Source organism: Felis catus, chromosome B3, assembly GCF_018350175.1.
Source record: "Felis catus isolate Fca126 chromosome B3, F.catus_Fca126_mat1.0, whole genome shotgun sequence".
Classification (NCBI taxonomy): Eukaryota; Metazoa; Chordata; class Mammalia; order Carnivora; family Felidae; genus Felis; species Felis catus.
In genome coordinates, this window is record NC_058373.1 from 59,980,212 (window position 1) to 60,001,605 (window position 21,394).

General features: G+C 45.3%; 1 protein-coding gene across 1 annotated transcript; it reads left to right on the forward strand.

Moving 5' to 3' along the window:
* Nucleotides 1-1,174: 1,174 nt before the first annotated feature.
* Nucleotides 1,175-18,115, forward strand: TGM7 (transglutaminase 7; the record flags this gene model as incomplete). Its single annotated transcript, XM_019833781.3, has 12 exons — nucleotides 1,175-1,373; nucleotides 2,040-2,285; nucleotides 2,924-3,042; nucleotides 4,673-4,801; nucleotides 4,890-5,067; nucleotides 7,544-7,682; nucleotides 12,019-12,122; nucleotides 12,471-12,713; nucleotides 14,154-14,480; nucleotides 14,879-15,039; nucleotides 17,291-17,424; nucleotides 17,656-18,115. Coding segments are annotated over 12 exons (2,241 nt in total), but the record flags the coding sequence as incomplete, so codon positions are not given.
* Nucleotides 18,116-21,394: the final 3,279 nt, after the last annotated feature.

Consider the following 21,394-nt stretch of genomic DNA (forward strand, 5'->3'; position numbering starts at 1 on the left):
CCTCTCTCTCTGGCCCTCCCCCGTTCATGCTCTATCTCTCTCTGTCTCAAAAGTAAATAAACATTAAAAAAAATAAAAAAAATAAACATTAAAAAAAATTTTAAAAATAACAAAGCAAATACAATCTGAGGCTGTGTCATTACTAGCACTAAGAGCAATTAATGATTACTGAGTGCTTACTTCGTACCTGCCACTACCAGAAGTCCTTTACCTGTGAATCTTCACTCAATGTTCACATGGACCCTATGGGGTAGGAATACCGCTGTCTCTATTTTGCAGCTGAGGACACTGATGTCTCTGGATATTAAGTGACTCGCTCAAGGTCTCAGAGCTAAGGTAGTGATAGCCCACACTCTGGCCAGTTGTGCTATGAGAGTCTTTAAACTGTACGCTAGGTACACACACAGTAGCATCCTGGGAAGAGTCAGTGCCCTCATACACCCAGAGCATGGCTGAGAGGTGAGAAAGAAGCTACCTACCCAGCATCTTAAGCAGGGACTTGCCTGTAGCTGAGGTCACAGCCTCTAGTCAGCCCACTGACTTAATTCATACAAAATTCTAATATGTTCTTTCTTCTATCAGCATGATAATAGAGTAACTTTTGGAAAGACTGTCAACAAAAGTGGTTAATAGTATGTGGTGGCACTTCATGGATTAAGTGCCAATTATCTGGAAACCTTTCTCTTCCTGGGACCCTAATTTTTTTTTTTTTAATGTTTAGTTATTTTTGAGAGGGAGAGAGACAGAGTGCCAGGGAGGGAGGGGCAGAGAGGGAGGGAGACACAGAATCTGAAGCAGGCTCTAGGCTCTGAGCTAGTCAGCACAGAGCCCGATGCAGGACTTGAACTCACAAATGTTGAGAGTATGACCTGAGCTGAAGTCAGACGCTTAACCTAATGGGCCACCCAGGTGCCCCCTGGGGCCCTCATTTTTGAGCCCTATAGCTCTGGGTCCAGGTGCAGAGTCACCAGGATCACAATCTTCCCACTCCAGGGTTGGGGCCTGCTAAACTGCCAAGGCTAAGTTGTGAAACTAGCAGGCAGGGGTGGCAGAAGGGCTCAGGTGTAGACAGTAATCCTACCAAAGTCAGAGCCAGGTGCTGCAGAAATGATTGAGAAGTGTTGGGGGATGTTGAACCTGGGGAGCCACAGCTGGGCAGTGACCTGTCTCCTCTCCCGATACCCCTCCAGTGGCAGCCTTGAAGTTCAGGTCTGTGGACCTGCAGAGCCCAAGAAACAACCAGGAGCATCACACGCAGGAGATGGGCCTGAAGCGGCTTGTTGTACGCCGGGGCCAGTCCTTTCTGCTCCAACTACATTTCAGCCGACCCTTCCACTTTGGGACAGACTACCTCACCTTTGTGGCTGAGACAGGTGAGTTCACCCTGCCCTAAGGCAAAATTCACCTGTAGGGCTCCCACGTCCCCTTCTTGAGTGCTCCCTCCCCTCCCTCTTCCTGGGATCCCCAGGACCCTCTAAGTGCTCACCTGATAAGTGACATTAAGGAAAGATTTGGCCAACTCAGCAAATTGAAACTGTGATCATAACAGCCAATTTTTTTTAAAGTTTATTTATTTACTTTGATAGAGAGAGAACATAAGCTGGCGAGGGGCAGAGAGAAGGAGAGACAGAATCCCAAGTAGGCTCTGTGCAGAGCCTGATGTGAGGCTCTGTGAGATCATGACCTGAGCTGAGATCAAGAGTCAGACGTTTATCCAAGTGGGCCACCCAGGCACTCTGATAACAGCCAATTTTTAAATGCACAATAGGCACTGTGCTGGAACTTCATATATATTATATAATTTAATCCCCATGACAGGAGTTTTAGCTTTCAGGTACTATGATGATCCCATTTTACAGATAAAAATACCTGAGGCCCACAGATCTTCAGTGGCTTGCCCAAAGACATCCAGTGGCAATAAAAGCCTTAAAGCAAAAGGATTAGCAAGTGGTGGAAGAAGGTGAGGGTCCTCCTTGCCCCCTGGAATCATGTCACATAGATTTTAAACCTCACTGAGGGGTCATTTGTCTCTCACACAGGACCAGCGCCCACGGAGTTGCTGGGAACCCGAGCCACCTTCTCCCTTACCCAGGCTCGACAAGGGAATGTCTGGAGTGCTTCTGACTTCACCACTGACACCAACTCACTCTTCGTCTCCCTTTTTACACCATCCAATGCAGTCATTGGTCCCTACACTCTGAAGATAGAGATCTCTCAAGGCCAGGGTCACAGTGTGACTCACCCATTGGGAACTTTCATCCTGCTTTTTAACCCTTGGAATGCAGGTACAACTGCTTCGCAGGCTGTAATGACAACCTGATCCACTAGGAAGGCTCAGAGAGGTTCTTCTGAGAAAGCCCAGAAGATAAAAGCTGCTTATCGATGCCATACCATGTGCTCACTGAAAACCATCTTTAAAAAAAGAATTTTAATGGCATGATGAAAATGCTTGTGGTGTGATGTGCAGTGAAAGAGATTAGGGAACGGAACACAGTGTGATCTTAATTGTATTACATGTACGTGGACAGAAAGAGTGGCAGGAATATACCAAACTGTAGTGGTGGGTGTCTGTGAGTAGTGGGAATGAGTGATTTTCCTTATCTGCATTCCGTCATCCATATTTTCCAAATCTCTACAATAGGCTTTCCACTTTTACAATCAGGAAATGATAATCATTATGTTTTAAGGTACAGCTTATATCACTGGACTCTAGAAGAGCATTATAGACTTTTAAGGGGTCCAGTTTCGATTTCTATTGCCACCAACCCATTCCTTCCCCTATTATCCAGCAAGACACTGTCATTACTGTATTTTATTTTATTTTATTTTATTTTATTTTATTTTATTTCATTTTATTTTATTTTATTTTATTTTTAATTTCTCTGTTTGTCTTTTGCCCCCTCTCCTACTCTTAACCACTCAGAGGATGATGTCTACCTGCCAAGTGAAATACTATTGCAGGAGTATATCATGATGGACTATGGCTTTGTTTACAAGGGTCATGAAAGATTCATCACCTCCTGGCCCTGGAACTATGGGCAGGTAATACTGTCACCAGAAACGGGGCCTGGGGCAGGTCTCCTTATGCTGGTTCTTAATCAACTCTATTAGCTCACAAAAGGCCACTAACAAATGTCACAGCGTGTGGTGCGGGGCCAATTTCCCAACCAGTAAGAGAGGAAAGGAAGGAAGGGGAGATAGCTTTCAAGTTTTTAATATTTTATATAAAAAAATTAAAACATTATCCAAGTAGACAGGATACTAAAATGAACCTGTCTCTCAGCTCCAGTAATGAGCAATTTATGGTGAATCTTATTCCATCTATACCAGGGGTTTGCAAACTAGAGTCCACTGACTGTTCTTGTGTGGTTCATGAGTTAAAATGGTTTTCGTGTTTTTAAGTTGTTGAAAAAGAACTAAAAAATTTTTTGTGATATGCAAATTATATGAAGTTCAAGCTGTGGTGTCCATAAATGACATTTTACGGGGACACAGCCATGCTCATTCACTTAAGTATCACCTGTGGCTGTGTTAATGCTACAGTGGTAGAGTTGTGTAGCTGAGACAGAGACCCTCACAGCCTCCAAAAGCTAAAATACTTACTATCTGGTCCTTTACAGAAAAAGTTTGCCTGTCCCTGGTCTGTACTGTCCCCATCTCTCCAAACTCATCACTGGAAGTTTTGAAAGGAATTTATAGATACCCTATCATTTAATAGAGTAATACTTTGATTATAGCTCTAAAAGATAACAACTCTTCCTGAAAAAGTGAACATTATCATAACTGAAAAAATAAACGACAATTCTTTAATAACATCAAATATCCTGTCAGTGTACAAACGGCAGGACCTTTAGCTCTGGGCAACTTTTCCACTTTCAACCAGTAAATATGACTGGTATACTTTCTGCCTCCCTCCCACTGACATCTCAGCCCCATCCACACTCACCAGGAGGGTGGTGGGGAGGGAGTGGGGAGACTGTGTGCTCCAACTGTGACAATTTGTGTGATTTTTTGAAACGGAGACATATGTCTGCATCCCCACCTCTCCCTCACTCACCTGTGCACATCACAGCTGCAAAGAGCCAGCATTCTCCATACTTCACATAGGCATATGTATCAAGTATATGTTATAAACTTATGTCATGAACCTACACTGGCTTCTCCTGGGTTCCCAGCTACAGCTGAACTCCTCTACTTGATTTCAAGGCTCCCATACTCTTCTCCCTCACCTCTCACAGCTGCCCTGTTTTTATCCATCTGGTCTTTCCTACTCCCTCATGTCCTCCAGAAATGAGAACCTCTAAGCCCCTGTCCTGGGCAGCACCATACTCAAAGACCTCAGGTGAACATCCCCACCCTGCTCTCTTCCTGTCTACCTGGCCCTTCCAAGCCTACTGGTGCTAATGGCCTTCTCTGATCTCTTGTCAACAGGGATCCCACACCTCCAAATTCTGTTTGCATTTTCCATTAGAGCCACTCAGGTTCATTTTCCAGAATTCTGAATCTCATACACTCCCAATTTGACTTATAAGCTCTTTGAAGGCAGGACCTTGTCTTATATTTAACCCCATCCTCATCTCCAGCACATATACACCATCCCTCAAAGCCTGTGTTATTGACTTGAAGTTTTAGGACGCTCTTCTCTTTTCTCTCCCTTGAAATCACTTGGAAGTTTGAAGAGGACATCATAGATATCTGCTTTGAGATCTTGAACAAGAGCCTGTACTTTTTAGAGAACCCATCCAAAGACTACTCCCAGCGGAATGACCCTGTGTACGTCTGCAGGGTGGTGAGCGCTATGGTAAGCACAGAAGCTCTCCCGGCCCTGTCTGAGGACAATCTGAGCTTCCCTAGGGCACTGTGGGGACCCGCCTGTCTGTCCTTTGCAGATCAACAGCAACGATGACAACGGTGTGCTGCAGGGAAACTGGGGAGAGGACTACTCCAGGGGGGTCAGCCCGCTGGAGTGGAATGGCAGCGTAGCCATCCTGCGGCAGTGGTTAGCCAGGGGCAGGCAGCCTGTGAAGTATGGACAGTGCTGGGTCTTTGCAGCTGTGATGTGCACAGGTGAGTGAGGGAGAGATGGGGATGCAGAAGCATTCATTTAATTTTTGGGATGACCCTTTGAAGTCGGGCTCTGGTTATCTCCATTTTCACATAAGTTAACTGGGGCCTGACCATAGCCCCACAGCTAAGAGATGGTGCACACAGGGACTCTCACCCAGCACACTCCATACTCTTGGGGACTCTTGCATATTTTCCTAGGAGGGTGGTTGACCCGTCACAATCACTCTGCAGTCTCCTTGATGGCAGTTAGACTATTAAAATGGTCACTTGGATAAAGAAGAGTGTGGCCCCAAAGTGGAAGCAAAGGCAGCTTCTCTCTGCCACTGCTCAGGTTTCTCAGCTCCTGGTGAGCCTGGAGTCAGGGACAGCTGGGGGAAGCTTGAAGTACAAGCAAATGGTCTGAGAAAGTCTGATCCCACCTGTAGGCAGAGCTGGCGGCTCCCAGATACTTCTTGGAGAGTTTCTTGAGGGGTTACAATAGGAGATTTGCTACTTTGCTAACTACCCACATGGAGCATCAGTGTTTTTTGCATTACCATTTATTTACGATTTAGTGCAAAGGTGTTGATCGGATTATCTGTGAGGATGAGGGAAAGACAGAATACTGAGGTGTCTGCCTGTCTTGCCCCATGCAAGGCAGGAGTACCTTACACATGCTACCTGTTGTGTTGTGATGCTCAGTGTTTGCTGAGTGAATGGGCTGACTCTGAATTGGAGGATGAGGGAGCAAAGAACAGAGAAGACAGAGACAGGGGCCAAAGACAAAGTTCTAGATTTTTCTGAGAGGGGCAGCATAGCTTGGCAGATATGTACAGGTGCTACAGATAGACGAGATGTTTAAATCTGAGTATTCAAACAGAGTGACCTCACTTTGCTCATTCATTTTCCCTGGAAAATGCTCAGCACAGCACCAGCATTTAACATGGCCACATTTGTCTTGGGCTGGGAAGTCCCTGCTTAGGCAGGTGTTGTAGAGGAGAGCTTGGGCCCTTAGGCCCTGGGATGAGAGGGAGAAGGTCTAGGTCTGCATCCTTACTCCGTCTTGAAGCCTCTCCCCACTCCCAGGCCCTAAAGTTCTGGGGCCATTGAGGAAGGGGACAGCTGCTCCCACCACACAGCCTCTAGCCACTTGCAGTCCTGGTCTAGCTGTCACCCCTTCAGAGAGGTTATGAAAAGCTCAGGAGATGTGCTGGGAGTAGAGAAGTGACTGTGAGCACATGGCTGGCTCCCTTTGGGACTCTTGAATCAATTGTAACAAAAAGATTGGTCAATCTCAATAGTCCTCTTACTTTTCAAAGCACTATAATCCTCCCAGCAGCCTCAGGAGGCACCCACTGCTGGTCCTGAGCTGGAGAGGGATAGGATAAACTTGTCTGAACTCCTCGCCTCGCTGGCTGAGGTGGAGACCTATGTTCCAAAGGTCACATCTGGCTCTTGGCTTGATTTTACTTGGCCTTGGGAAGATGTGTGTGTGTGTGCTTACGCTTGGGGGTGGTGGTGGTGTAGGTGGTGTAATATCTGCTTTGTGTGAGTAGATCTTAACTACTTAAGTGAAATCTTAAGATCTTAACTCAGTTTTGGGGGCACCTGGGTGGCTCAGTAGGTTGAGCGTCCAACTTCGGCTCTCAGGGCATGATTTCAAGATTCATGAGTTCAAGCCTTGCATTGGGTTTGCTGCTATCAGCACAGAGCCCGCTTCAGATCCTGTCTTCCTCTCTCTCTGCCCCTCCCCAGCTTGAGCTCTCTCAAAGATAAATAAAACATTAAAAAAAAAAGAAAAAGATCTTTACTCAGCACTAAAAAGCCTTTGTAGTACTATCCTGAGATGCCACAAGAGGATGCTGTTACCTTATCAAAGATGGCTATTGCCTCATTGTACAAGCAAGTTCCCTCTGTCTCTGATGTCTTCCAGTTACTTCTATGTCTATCTTGCCCTTCTATCCTTTCTCTGATTTCTTTCTTACCTCCTCCAAATCTTTGTATTTCAGTAGAATTACAGATTCAGAATTTCAGAATTGAAAATCATCTGTTTCGATTCCTTATTTTGTTACACACAAGGAGACTAAGGCCCAGAGAAGTTAAGCCACACAGCTTCTCTTCTAAAACAGGCCACAAGGCCTGAAGTTTTTTATTGTCTTTCAAATTAGCAAATGTTTTAGGTTCTCTGTTTTTAATCTGGAAAGCTGCTGAATGGAAAAAGCACTAAATAATAAATTGAGTTGCTTATTGTTGTTTTAAGTAACCTTCAAACGATTTCTTTTTCCTAGTGGGATGGAGACCATCAATGGGGCAGGTAGGCAGCAGGGTTCTGGGCCTGGGTGCAGTGCTTTGAGAATAAAGGACTTACAGGTATGGATCTGCAAGAATCTTGGCCTTCTTTCTTTCCTCCAGCTTAAAAGTTAGAAAGCATGCATGGGGAGCTAACGATTCTGCTTGAAATGAACTCAGTGATTCTCCATGTTTTCTTTCTCTTTAGTAATGAGATGTTTAGGTGTTCCAACCCGTGTGGTTTCCAATTTTCGTTCTGCACACAACATGGACAGGAACTTGACCGTCGACACCTACTATGACCAAAATGCAGAGATGCTGCCTACTCAGAAGCGAGACAAAATATGGTAAGGGACACCATCTCCAACACATCTCTGCTCCATGTCAGGAAGGGTAAGGAAGCTCTGACCTGGTTCTCTCTAGTTTTGAGGCAATATCATCCTTTATCTTGTTGCTGGTGCCCAGAGAGCAATTCCCTAACCTAGGAGACTGTTCTGGCTAATTACATCATCACACTAAACTCCCTTCAGAAATATAAGACTATGGGATAACATTCTGAAGCCCACAACCAAAAAAATTGATTTTGTGTTCTGTGAACACTAACTTCAAAATCTTTATGCATCTTACAGATGACTCTTCCTTCTTTGAGCCATCTGTTTGTGCCATTCTCTGTTTCTCCTCGGGCAAAGTCTGCACTTGCTGCTTTTGTCCACTTCCTTAGTCTCTCCTGTTCCCTCCTCTATCCACCTCACTCCCTCTCTGCGTGTGTGTGTGTGTGTGTGTGTGTGTGTGTGTGTGTGTGTGTGTATGTGCCTTCATTTCTGGATCTCTGATCTCTTCCCCTGGCTCCCTTCTCCTCTGCTGTACTATAAATCTGGTGTCATGTTTTTCCTTTTCCAGCCAGTTTCCAGGTCAGATCTTTGGGTTGTGTGAGAGCTAGTGGCAATCCTTGGAGCTCCTCCCGCTCTGAGTTCCTAAAGGGCTGAAGAACCCCCGATTCAATCAGCAGTGGTGTATCTGAGAAGGCTATATCACTTATGTAGCGTTTGGTGTGTGAATACATAACCTGAATCTCATCATGAGAAAGCCTCAGATAAGCTCAAAATGAATATAGCTCTGGCAAATAAATACTGAATTCAAAATTTCAATGTAATAAAACAAAGGCTGAGAAACTGCTCCAGATCAAGGTAGACAAAGGAGACAGGACAGCTAAATGCAATGTGTGATCCTAGACTGGGTGGTAAAGAATGTAATAAAGGACACTTCGAATTCTACCAAACATTTAAAGAGTTAATGCCTATTCTCTTGAAGCTGTTCCAAAAAATAGAAATGGAAGGAAAACTTCCAAACTCTTTCTATGAAGCCAGCATTACCTTGATTCCAAAACCAGACAAAGACCTAACTAAAAAGGAGAACTATAGACCAATTTCCCTAATGAACATGGACACAAAAATCCTCAACAAGATACTAGCCAACTGGATCCAGCAATACATGAAAAAAATTATTCACCACGACCAAGTGGGATTTATACCTGGGATGCAGGGTTGGTTCAATATCCACAAAACAATCAATGTGATTCATCACATCAATAAAAGAAAGGACAAGAACCACATGATCCTCTCAGTAGATGCAGAGAAAGCATTTGACAAAATACAGCATCCTTTCTTGATAAAAACCCTCAAGAAAGTAGGGATAGAAGGATCATACCTCAAGATCATAAAATCCATATATGAAAGACCCAATGCTAATACCATCCTCAATGGGGAAAAACTGAGAGCTTTCCCCCTAAGGTCAGGAACAAGACAGGGAGGTCCACTCTCACCACTATTATTCAACATAATATTGGAAGTCCTAGCCTCAGCAATCAGACAACACAAAGGAATAAAAGGCATCCAAATCAGTCAGGAAGAGGTCAAACTTTCACTCTTTGCAGATGACATGATACTCTATATGGAAAATCAAAAAAAATCCACCAAAAACCTGCTAGAACTGATCCATGAATTCAGCAAAGTCACAGGATATAAAATCAATGCACAGAAATTGGTTGCACTCCCATACACCAACAATGAAGCAACAGAAGGAGAAATCAAGGAATTGATCCCATTTAAAATTGCACGCAAACCCATAAAATACCTAGGAATAAACCTAACCAAAGAGGTGAAAAATCTATACACTGAAAACTATAGAAAGCTTATGAAAGAAATTGAAGACACACACACACAAAAAAAGGAAAAAGATTCCATGCTCCTGGATAGGAAGAACAAATATTTTTAAAATGTCAATACTACCCAAAGCAATCTACATATTCAATGCAATCTCTATCAAAATACCAGCATTCTTCACAGAGCTAAAACAAACAATCCTAAAATTTGTATGGAACCAGAAAAGACCCCAAATAGCCAAAGCAATCTTGAAAAAGAAAACCAAAGCTAGAGGCATCACAATCCCGGACTTCAAGCTGCATTACAAAGCCATAATCATCAAGACAGTATGGTACTGACACAAAGACAGACACTCAGATCAATGGAACACAATAGGGAACCCAGATATGGACCCACAAATGTATGGCCAACTAATCTTTGACAAAGCAGGAAAGAATATCCAATGGAATAAAAACAGTCTCTTCAGCAAGTGGTGCTGGGAAAACTGGACAGTGACATGCAGAAAAATGAACCTGGACCACTTTCTTACACCATACACAAAAATAAACTCAAAATGGATGAAAGACCTAAACATAAGACAGGAAACCATCAAAATCTTCAAGGAGAAAGCAGGCAAGAAACTCTTTGACCTTGGTTGCAGCAAATTTTTATTCAACATGTCTCCAGAGGCAAGGGAAACAAAAGCAAAAATGAACTGTTGGGACCTCATCAAAAAAAAAAGCTTCTGCACAGCAAAGGAAACAATCAGCAAAACTGAAAGGCAACTGACAGAATGGGAGAAGATATTTGCAAATGACATATTAGATAAAGGGTTAGTATCCAAAATCTATAGAGAACTTACCAAACTCAACACCCAAAAAACAAAAAATCCAGTGAAGAAATGGGCAAAAGACATGAATAGACACTTCTCCAAAGAAGTTCGACATCCAGATGGCCAACCAACACATGAAAAAATGCTCAACATCACTCATCATCAGAGAAATACAAATCAAAACCACAATGAGATACCACCTCACACCTGTCAGAATGGCTAACGTTAACAATTCAGGCAACAACAGATGTTGGCAAGGATGCAGAGAGAGAGGATCTCTTTTGCACTCCTGGTGGGAATGCAAACTAGTGCAGCCATTCTGGAAAACAGTATGGAGATTCCTCAAAAAATTAAAAATAGAACTACTCTACGACCCAGCAATTGCACTACTAGGTATTTATCCAAAGGATACAGGTATGCTGTTTTGAAGGGGCACATGCACCCCAATGTTTATAGCAGCACTATCAACAATAGCTAAAGTATGGAAAGAGCCCAAATGTCCATCAATGGATGAATGGATAAAGCAGATGTGGTATATATATATACAATGAAGTATTACTCAGCAATCAAAAAGAATGAAATCTTGCCATTTGCAACTACACAGATGGAACTGGAGGGTATTATGCTAAGTGAAATTAGTCAGAAAAAGACAAATATCATATGACTTCACTCATATGAGGACTTTAAGATACAAAACAGATGAATATAGGAGAAGGGAAGCAAAAAATATATAAAAACAGGGAAGGGGACAAAACATAAGAGACTATTAAATATGTAGAACAAACAGAGGGTTGCTGGAAGGGTTGTGGGAGGTGGAATGGGCTAAATGGGTGAGGTGCATCATTCTTGAAATCATTGTTGCACTATATACTAACTTGGATGTAAATTAAAAATAAATAAATAAATAAATAAATAAATAAATAGGACAATATTTGGTCGATTGATAAAATTGAAATATAGACAGTAAATTAGATAAAAATATTATATCAATAAGAAATGCGTGGGGTTGATAACTGTAAGGGAAGATCTCTATTCTTAGAAAATACACACTGAAGTAAAAAACAAAAGAAAAAATGTATTGATAATCTTCAAATCCATACTGAAAGAAACCCAATGATAAAGCAAATGACGCGAAATGTTAACGATAGATAACTTGGGTATATGGGTATTTTTTGTAATTTTTAAAAATGTTTATTTATTTTTGAAAGAGAGACAGAGACATGAGCGGGGGAGGGGGGGCAGAGAGAGAGGGAGACCCGGAATCCAAAGCAGACTCCAGGCTCTGAGCTGTCAGCACAGAGCTCAGTGCGGGGCTTGAACTTATGATCTGTGAGATCATGACCTGCGCTGAAGTCTGACGCTTAACTGATTGAGCCACCCAGGCACCCTTGGGTATTTTTTGTACTATTCTTGCAACTTTACTGTAAGCTTGAAATTACTTCCAAATAAAGAGTAAAAAAAAGGGGGGGATATAATTAGTACATAACAACTTTATACAGTGTCATATAGTACCTAGATTTTTCATGGGTGATCACTTCATAATTTATACAAATGTTAAATCACTATGTTGTACACCTGAAAATAATACAATATAGTATGTCAATTACATTTTAAATTTTAAAAACAACAATATAAAGCACTCAATATAGTGTCTGATACCTGACAAATCCAGGAAAATGTGAATCTTCATTTCCTTACTCTTCTCTGCAGGAATTTCCATGTCTGGAATGAGTGCTGGATGATCCGGAAAGATCTCCCACCAGGATACAATGGGTGGCAAGTTCTGGACCCCACTCCCCAGCAAACCAGCAGCGGTGAGTGAGGGCCACTGTGGAAGGATCTGGGCTCCATGGGGGGGCTGAGCAGGGGGACTGATCACATGAGCAGGAGGCCAGAAAGGGGTAGTATTTTTTCTCACTTCATTGCCTTCAGCTGGGTGACCCAGATGACTTGCAGGACCTTGTTTTCTCACCTGCAAAGTGGGGAAGCTGATAAATGCCACAGGTGGCTGTGAGGATCGGATGAATTTGTGGGAACCTGAGAGCACTCGGTGTGTGAGGGTTTTCTCCATCCCATCCCCTTACCTGCCCTCGCCACCACCAGCCGGCCCAGTCCACATGCTAGCAGCTGTCAGCTGTCCTCAACTTCTGTTCCTTCCACAGGGATATTCTGCTGCGGCCCTGCTTCTGTGAAGGCCATCAGGGAAGGGGAGGTTCACCTGCCCTATGACACCCCATTTGTGTACGCCGAGGTGAATGCTGATGAAGTCATTTGGCTCTTGAGAGATGGTCAGGCCCAGGAAATCCTGGACCATAATATCCATTCCATTGGGAAGGAAATCAGCACCAAGATGGTAGGGTCGGCTAAGCGACAGAACATTACCAGCTCCTACAAGTATCCAGAAGGTGCTTGGGGCCCTGGGGTTTCAGGGTGGGTGGACATGACGTCTGTTGTGTTCTTCCCAGTGAGAATGGCTCATGCCTGTTAAAACCAACACCACCTGATCACCTCCTCCTCATCGCAAACTCCCAGGGGCTTTCTTGGACCCTGGCCATGTGGGCCTAGGGCTGCTGGACTGAGCAAATAAAAACAGAGTGCCCAGTTAAATCTGAATTCGAGATCAGTTCAGATAAGCAAATATTTCATTAGTATAAGTGTGTCCCAAATATAGCATGTAATATACTTAAACAAAAATTATTATATATCTGAAATTCAAATTTACCTGAAATTCAAATGGAATGTTCTTTATTATTATGGCAACTCTGTCCTAGGGTCATATCATGGTCTCCTTACATCATGGCAGTGGGGGTGGCAGCAAGGAGGGAGGTGGACACTTAAGGAGGGAAAGGAAGGACACCTGGCCTGTGGAAGGGAGTAGATGTCTCTGTGGAGAAGGCCAGGGTGGCATCAGGCTGCCTGAGTACCAGCAATACTGCTATGTTGGTACTGCTATGTTCTAGTGGTATAAGCCTGGATGTGTTCTTAACATCCCTGTGCCTCCACCTCCTCATCTGTAAAATGGGTTAATGATACCTCAGAGGGCTATTGTGAGGGCAGCTGAGTATACAGAGAAAGCACTTGGAGCAATGCCTCTGGTGCATAGTAACTTTACTAGAGAAGTCCACAATTTGGGATGAGTTGGAGTTCAACCTGAATGTTGAGTAGACCCCAGGAGCAAGAGAGGAAGACCCACGTAAAAGATTTGAGCATGTATTTTATTTTATTTATTTTATTTTTTTTTACCTTTTATTTTATTTTTTTCTTCAATATACGAAATTTATTGTCAAATTGGTTTCCATACAACACCCAGTGCTCATCCCAAAAGGTGCCCTCCTCAATACCCATCACCCACCCTCCCCTCCCTCCCACCCCCCCCATCAACCCTCAGTTTGTTCTCAGTTTTTAAGAGTCTCTTGAGCATGTATTTTAGAAGTGAGGATGTTGATGCGGTGGGGGAGTGGGGGAAGCCTTTGGCTTTGATGATGATGATGACAGTGATGATGGTGACAATACTGATGACAAAGAACAGTACTGGGTACTTATATTCAGCAACTCATTTAACTCAAATTTTTGGCAATTCTATGAGGCAAGGAGATATATCTGGATTATAAATGAAAGAATTGAGCACCAAGGGATTAAGGGACACCTAGCTGAGCAAGATTTGAATGCAGCACCAAGCAATATACCAATCCCCTGTTCTCAGCCACGATGCTGTATTGTCTCCTTATGTAGCTTCCCTTTGGGAAGGGAGCTGGAAGTTTCTGGGTGGCTTGTTTCCCAAAGAAGGCCACTGGTCCTCTCAACCCCTCCTTACTGAGGTCTTTCCTGGCTCTCCTTTCTGCCAGGATCCCCTGAGGAGCGATCTGTGTTCATGAAGGCTTCCCAGAAAATGCTGGGCCCAGGAAGGGCCTCCTCACCCTTCCTGGATCTGCTGGGGTCCAGGGGGTCTCAGGATCAGCCAGCCCAGCTGCAGCTTCACCTGGCCAGGACGCCTGAGTGGGGCCAGGACCTGTTGCTGAAGCTGCATGCCCTGAGGGTGCCAGACAGAGTCCACCCGCGGGGTCCCATCAGACTGGTGGTGCACTTCTGTGCACAGGCCCTGCTGCACCAGGGTGGCACCCGGGAGCCCCTCTGGAGGCAAACAGTGCACTTGAACCTGGACTTTGGGGAAGGTGAGTATGAACAAGGCCTGGAAAATCACCTATAGGGATGGGAGCTGTGGGGTCATGAACAAAGCTGGGATGGTTCAGCCAGATTACACAGAGATCCCTGCACCCCAACACACACGTGCCAGGTAGTGAAGCTGTTGTTGGCAGGGGGTCACATATGCCATGTGCTGTACCTCTGACACTATCCCACTAGGTGAGACATAGCAATGACTTCTGGGGGCAGTAGGTATAGGTTAAGTACACTGTATCTTTCTCTTTGTTATGCACACATACTTTCACACACATACAGACTCACACACATAGTCTCTCACACATACAAATTTCCGTGTGTGTGTGTGTGTGTGTGTGTGTGTGTGTGTGTCTTTGTTTCCAGACTCAAGATGTCTTTTGTCTGTGCTTAGAGATACAGTGGCCGCTCTTGCTACCCTACGACAATTATAGAAACAAGCTGACAGATGAGAAGCTGATCCGTGTGTCTGGCATTGCCAAGGTGGAGGATATGGGGAGGTCCATGCTGGTCCTAAAAGATATCTCTCTGGAACCTCCCAATTTATCTATTGAGGTAAGGTGTCTTGGACAGAGATGGAGCCCGGAAGCCCTTTGACTCACCCGACCCAGGGGCTGGGGCTACAGCAGTGAATGAGATACAGTCCCTGCTTCAGACACCAAATAGATGATTAAAGCACAGTATGGTGTTGTCTTGTCCTCTGTGCAAAGTGCAGGGCAGAGTGGAAGTCTTCCCAGAGGAAGTGACATTTTGTGGAGGATGCATAGGAAGACATGTCCAGAGAAATGAGGTGGAGATGAAAGCATTTTAAGTAGGGAGATAGCTTTGCAGAGGCAGAGAGACAGGAGAGGCATGGCTGGGAGATTGAGTACAGGAGCCGGATTTGAGAAAAACCACAAGTGAAATTCCAAAGGTGACTGCAGATAACACAGGGTTGACAGGGAAGAGGGAGGACATATGAAAGGAGCCTCGGATTTGAGTTCTAAGATTGTGTGGCTGGCAAGGTCATTACAGGTGGAAGAAGGATAAATGGAGGGCAGAAATATTCCCCATCTCCCATTACCAGGGGTTTTCCTTCCCTCAAAGCCTCCTTTCTCCATCTCCCCTCCTGTTCTAAAGAACTTGCCCACTGCCTGATCCCAACCTGGCTTTGTACCTGCTGGATTTGTTAGTGGCACACTCCACCCCAACCAGAATGAGTAGCTCCACATCATAAACCATGTGACCACCTGACAGTTTTCACCTGGGCGTGTTGTCAGGCCACGGTGCAGCAAACAGTGGGCAGAATCACAGCCTGGTGCTAAGGCGAGGACCCTGCCCCCATTACCCAGAGCCCTGGTTACAAACAAGATCCAATGCAAACACATCAGAACCAGAGTAGACTATCAATTGGTCCCCACAGTTAAGGGAACGGGGGATGATTTGTGTGAGTATGATGGATCCCAAAGACATTTTTGCCTGTTCTACTTTGATGCCCTCATTAGAGGACAAGGGATTTGTTTCTTAAATTTTTTTTTTTCAACGTGTATTTATTTTTGGGACAGAGAGAGACAGAGCATGAACAGGGGAGGGGCAGAGAGACAGGGAGACACAGAATCGGAAACAGGCTCCAGGCTCTGAGCCATCAGCCCAGAGCCTGACGCGGGGCTCAAACTCACGGACCGTGAGATCGTGACCTGACTGAAGTCGGACGCTTAACCGACTGCGCCACCCAGGCGCCCCTGGATTTGTTTCTTTCATTTGAATTTTAGAGAAGTCAGGATGGGTTCTTACTTTTTCTTAATTCTCTGTTTGAGGCAGAACATGCCTCGAGTATGATCTGGGTGGTCAGGACCCATTTTAGTTCAACATATGTTCATCAAATATCCACCACCTGGTTGGCACTGCACTAGGCACCGGGCTCTAGAAGTGAGTAGGATAGAGACCCTGCCTCCCACTCACAGGCCAAGGCCATGCTGCCCTATGACACAGACCTCACGTGGGATGCACAGAACACACCTGGGGAAACTCAAGAGTGTTTCTACTGTCAGAACAACGTGGGGGAAAGATCCTGGCTGGGGTCTGGGACACCTGGCTCAGGTCCTGGCTCTGCCATATCATGTGACATTGGCCTCAGAAGGATAGTGCTAGGGGTACCTGGGTGGTTCTGTCAGTTAAGCATCTGACTCTTGGTTTGGGCTCAGGTTGTGATCTAGCGGTTCATTAGTTTGAGCCCTGTATCAGGGTCTGCACTGATGGTGCTGAGCCTGCTTGAGATTCTCTTTCTCCCTCTCTCTCTGCCCCTCCCCTGCTTGTGGTCCCTCTCTCTCTCAAAATAAATAAGTAAATGGAAAAAAAGAAAGATATCACTGATAGCATATGGATGGTGCATATAGCACCACTTCTTATCCCATGCCTGTGTCAGACGCTACTAATCAGTCATAGCTCTCTGACTCTGGATTTGTCCTCAGGATCCTTTTCAACATGCCATTTCTATTAGCCATGATGAACAGATTGGAGCTGGCACTTTAGTTGAAATCTAATTGCCATCCTGAACTAGATGGTGGGGAGGGAAATAGATTTCAACTTGGTGCCAATTCCCAACTGGCAGTGGCTTCCTGAAGCATTGTGACTTTCTAAGACAGGTCAGGATATTTGTTAACCTTGAATACTCTTCGGCTTACATTCTTCTCTCCCAATTGCAGTGGTTTAGCAGTAAGGAAGCAGTCCCTGGTGGTGAAGAGAAGGACAGTGGAATAAGGGTGCTGAACTGGAGTGTGGAAATGAGGCCAGTTGCCCACAATATCCCTGTCTTCTCTCCTCACAGGTGTCTAAAAGGGCTGAGGTGGGCAAGGCACTGAGAGTCCACATCACCCTCACCAATACCCTAATGACTGCTCTGAGTAACTGCATGATGGTGCTGGAGGGAAGTGGACTCATTGATGGGCAGATATCCAAAAAGTAAGTACCGTCTGTCTCATGCTGGTCTCTGACAAGGGCTACCTTGTGGGGTCATAGGTCGGTCCTTTGTCTCCTGAAGGGTGCCTACTTGCCCCCACTTTCCCACCCTCCATGGGGAAGGTTGACCTTGGTGGTGTTGGGGGGGTGGGAGGTGCTTACTCCAAGAGGGGAAACTATACCACCCATCCCAGCAGTTACTTAAGGCTCTAACAGGCTCTTTTTGACTTTCAGCATTGGGACTCTGGTGGCTGGACACACGATCCACATTCAACTGGACCTCTACCCCATCAAAACTGGACCACGCCAGCTGCAAGTCCTCATCAGCAGCAATGAGATCAAGGAGATCAAGGGCTACAAGGACATCTTTGTTGCTGCAGCCAGGGTTTCTTCAGCCCCGCCCCGCCCCGCCCCACCCCGTACTCTCCCAACCACCCCCCTCCCGTCTCTCCCTGAGCCCAGCACCCTTCCTACTGCTCCCCTCTTCATCTCCTAGCCCCTTCCCTACCCCCCCACTCCTGATACCCTTCCAGCCCTCTGGCAGCCCCACCTTGGTCTTTTCTGCTCCTGAAGGTGTAACGTTATCTTTGCCCCTTCTCTGTCTGGTTCCTGGCCTGCTTGGGGTGAATGAAGCACTATTAGAACCTCTGTGCATCTTGGGAAGAGACAATAAAGACCTCTTAATTTATCACCAGTGTTCTCTCTTCTGTGCTAAGAATCTACTTATTGCTGCTGGCTGGTCCCCTGGCCTGGCCCAATGCCAGATGCATTGGCTAGGCCCTCTCTGCTCTTCCTGTCTTATCTCTCTCCTGCTTTAAGTCCCCAGTCACAAAATAAGGCCAATATGATTCCCTTAAATCAGCCTCTCTGGAATTAAGGACCCCAGGTCTCTCCATTTAAATGGTCTTAGCCTGCAGATGGAAGCTGGAGGGAAGTCCGGGGAGGGCGGCCTGGGAAGACAGTGACTGTGCCACCAGGGGGACCAGCCAGAGATACCTAGCAGGACTTCTCTGCTGCCCCCTGAGAGCACAGGGATGGCTGGGCCAGTCCCACTCAAAATCATTTGTGCTCATTCTAGATAATTTGGAAAGACCAGAAAGGTGAAAAGAAACAAAAGAAAAATCACTTATAGTTCCTCATCCCAGAAGAAATCTCTGCTAACAGTTTGCCACATATCTTTCTGGCCTTCCTCCCACTATTCATTGTGCTTTTTTAAGTTATCATTAGGGGCGCCTGGCTGGCTCAGTTGGTAAAGCGTCTGACTCTTGATTTCAGTTCAGGTCATGATCTCATAGTTTGTGAGTTCAAGCCCCATGTCGGGCTGACAGCGTGGCACCTACTTGGGATTCTCTCTCTACATCTCTCTCTGCCCCTCCTCCCTCCAATTAAATAAATAAACTTAAAAAAATAAAGTTATCATTACCTGGCTATCATTAAAAGGTAAGAGATAATAAGTGTTGGTGAGGATATGGAGAAGAGGGAATCCTTGTGCATGTTGGTGGGAACGCAAACTGGTGCAGGCACTGTGGAAAACAGTATGGAGGTTCCTCAAAAAGTTAAATATAGAACTACCATATGTCCCAGCAATCCCACATCTGGGTATTTATCCAAAGGAAACAAAATCACTGTCCTGAGAAGAAACCTTCATTCCCGTGTTTGTTGCTGCATTATTGACAATAGCCAAGATAAGGAAACAACCCCAGTGTCTGTCAATGGATGAGTGGACAAAGATGTTCACATACACACACACACACACACACACACACACACACACACACACAGAGAGAGAGAAAGAGAGAGAGAGAGAGAGAGAGAGAGAGAGAGAGAGAGAGAGAGAAATATTATTCAACCCTGAAAAAGAAAGGAAATCCTGCCCTTTGCTATACCATGGATGGACTTTGAGGGCATTATGCTAAGTGAGAGATAAGTCAGGGGACAACAAGTACTTTATGATATCACTTATCTGTGGAGTCTAAAAAAGCTGAACTCCTAGAAACAGAGAGTAGATTGGTGGTAAGTGGGGGCTGGGGGTGAGGGAATTGGGGAGATGTTAGTCAAAGAGAAGAAACTTCCATTTGGTAGATAAATAAATTCTGGAGATCTAATGCACAGCATCGTGATTATAGTTAATAATAGTGTATTTTATACTTCAAACTTACCAAGAGACCAGGTCTTAAATGTTCTCACTGCAAAAAAGAAATACCTGTGTCATGATGGAGGTATCAGTAACACTACGGTAGTAACATTAATAACATACAAATGTATCAGATCAACAGGTTGTACACCTTAAGCTTACACAATAGTATATGCCAATTATATCTCAATTAAAAAAATTAAAATATAGTTATCATTAATTGGCATATTTGCATCATGGAAATTTTGGAAATTCCAGAAACACAGAAAAGGAGAGCATGCTCTTGCAGGTTTTCAGACGTGGGCCCTTTATCCTTGCCACTGCTCACCTGCTCAGTGGCTCTGCAGGTTCACTTGGCTTATCTCACCACCCTCTCCTCCTCCTCCTCCTCCTCCTCCTCCTCTCCCCTCTCCCCCCTCCCCTTCCCTCTCATCCTTCTCCTCTCTCTGTTTTTTAAAATTTATTTTGCTTTCGCAGGCTGCTTTGTGAAGGAAGGGCAGGAGCCTGCACACCCACCCTCCACCCTGTGTGCTGGCTGCTCTCGTCCCCACTGAGTGCCATTGGGCATTTCTGTGGGGCTCTGTCACTGCTTTGTCACTGCTGTGTTCCAGGTGGCTCCTTGCCCACCTGCCGGAGAAACTGAGCTGGCTCCTGGGGAAATCTGAAACCTTGCTCCACCTGCCAAGTGCCTGGGCCTCCTTTGTTTAGTCATTGCCCCTCCTGTCAGGTCAGCCTGGGGGCCTGGCAGTGTCACTTGTGTCGCTGGAGGGAAAGAGTGGACAGGCTTCCTACTGGGCCTTCAAGGGCCTTCCATAAGGGCATTAGCCATTTCTACCTTCCCAGTTGACCTTTCAAATTTTCCACTCTCCTTACACAAAAATTGGCTGTAAAAAGCGTACTCTGTAGTGTTTTCTTTTTCTTTCATGTAGGCAAGCCTGTCTGGCTTCGTTTCTCTACCTCAGCTGGACAAGCTAGACAGTCTCAAAGTCCCTTCCAGCTCCAAAGGCCCTCAGGACCCAGGATGCTGGGGCTCTTGCCCCCTGTTGCAGAGCGCCTTCAGATTAGGTCCTGGCCAACCCTCCTTCACTGTCCTTGCCCTCCCCTTGTCTCATAAAACCCGGTGTGCTGGCCTCCCAGGCAGTGGGTGCCCACAGACAAACTCTGAAAGAAATGTCCTGGCTGTGCAGCAGGGGGCACAAAGCAGACCAGCTCCCAGGTCTCCTGATTGCTGGTCTTCCCCAACAATTCCCCTCCATGTTCATGTCCCCAGCAATTCCCCATATGCTGCTCAGTGTCACTGTGTGATATAAAGCACAGAGCTCTGGGGCCAACTTCTAGGTCCCTCAGGTGCAAGACAATAGTAGCAGTGCCAGCCCCCAGAGGGTTACTGTGAGGATCAAATGAGAAAGTGTGTTCTAAAGGGCTTTGTAAGTTGTGAAGTACATTCATGTGCAGAGGTCCCTGATTGGTTTAGTCACCTCTTCTGAGTGACTGTCTCCATTTCTGATCATAGAAAAGGAAGGAGGCAGGGGTGCCTGGGTGGCTCAGGCAGTTAAGCGTCCAACTCTTGGTTTCAGCTCAGGTCATGATATCACGGTTTGTGAGGTCGAGCCCCGCATCGGGCTCTGCACTGTCAGTGCAGAGCCTGCTTCAGATTCTCTCTCTCCGTGTCTGCCCCTCAGCTGCTCGCACTCTTGCGCTCTCTCTCTCTCTCTCTCTCTCAAAAATAAATAAATAAACATTAAAAAGAAAAGAAAAGAAAAGAAAAGAAAGAAAAGAAAAGAAAAGAAAAGAAAAGAAAAGAAAAGAAAAGAAAAGAAAAGAAAAGAAAAGAAAAGA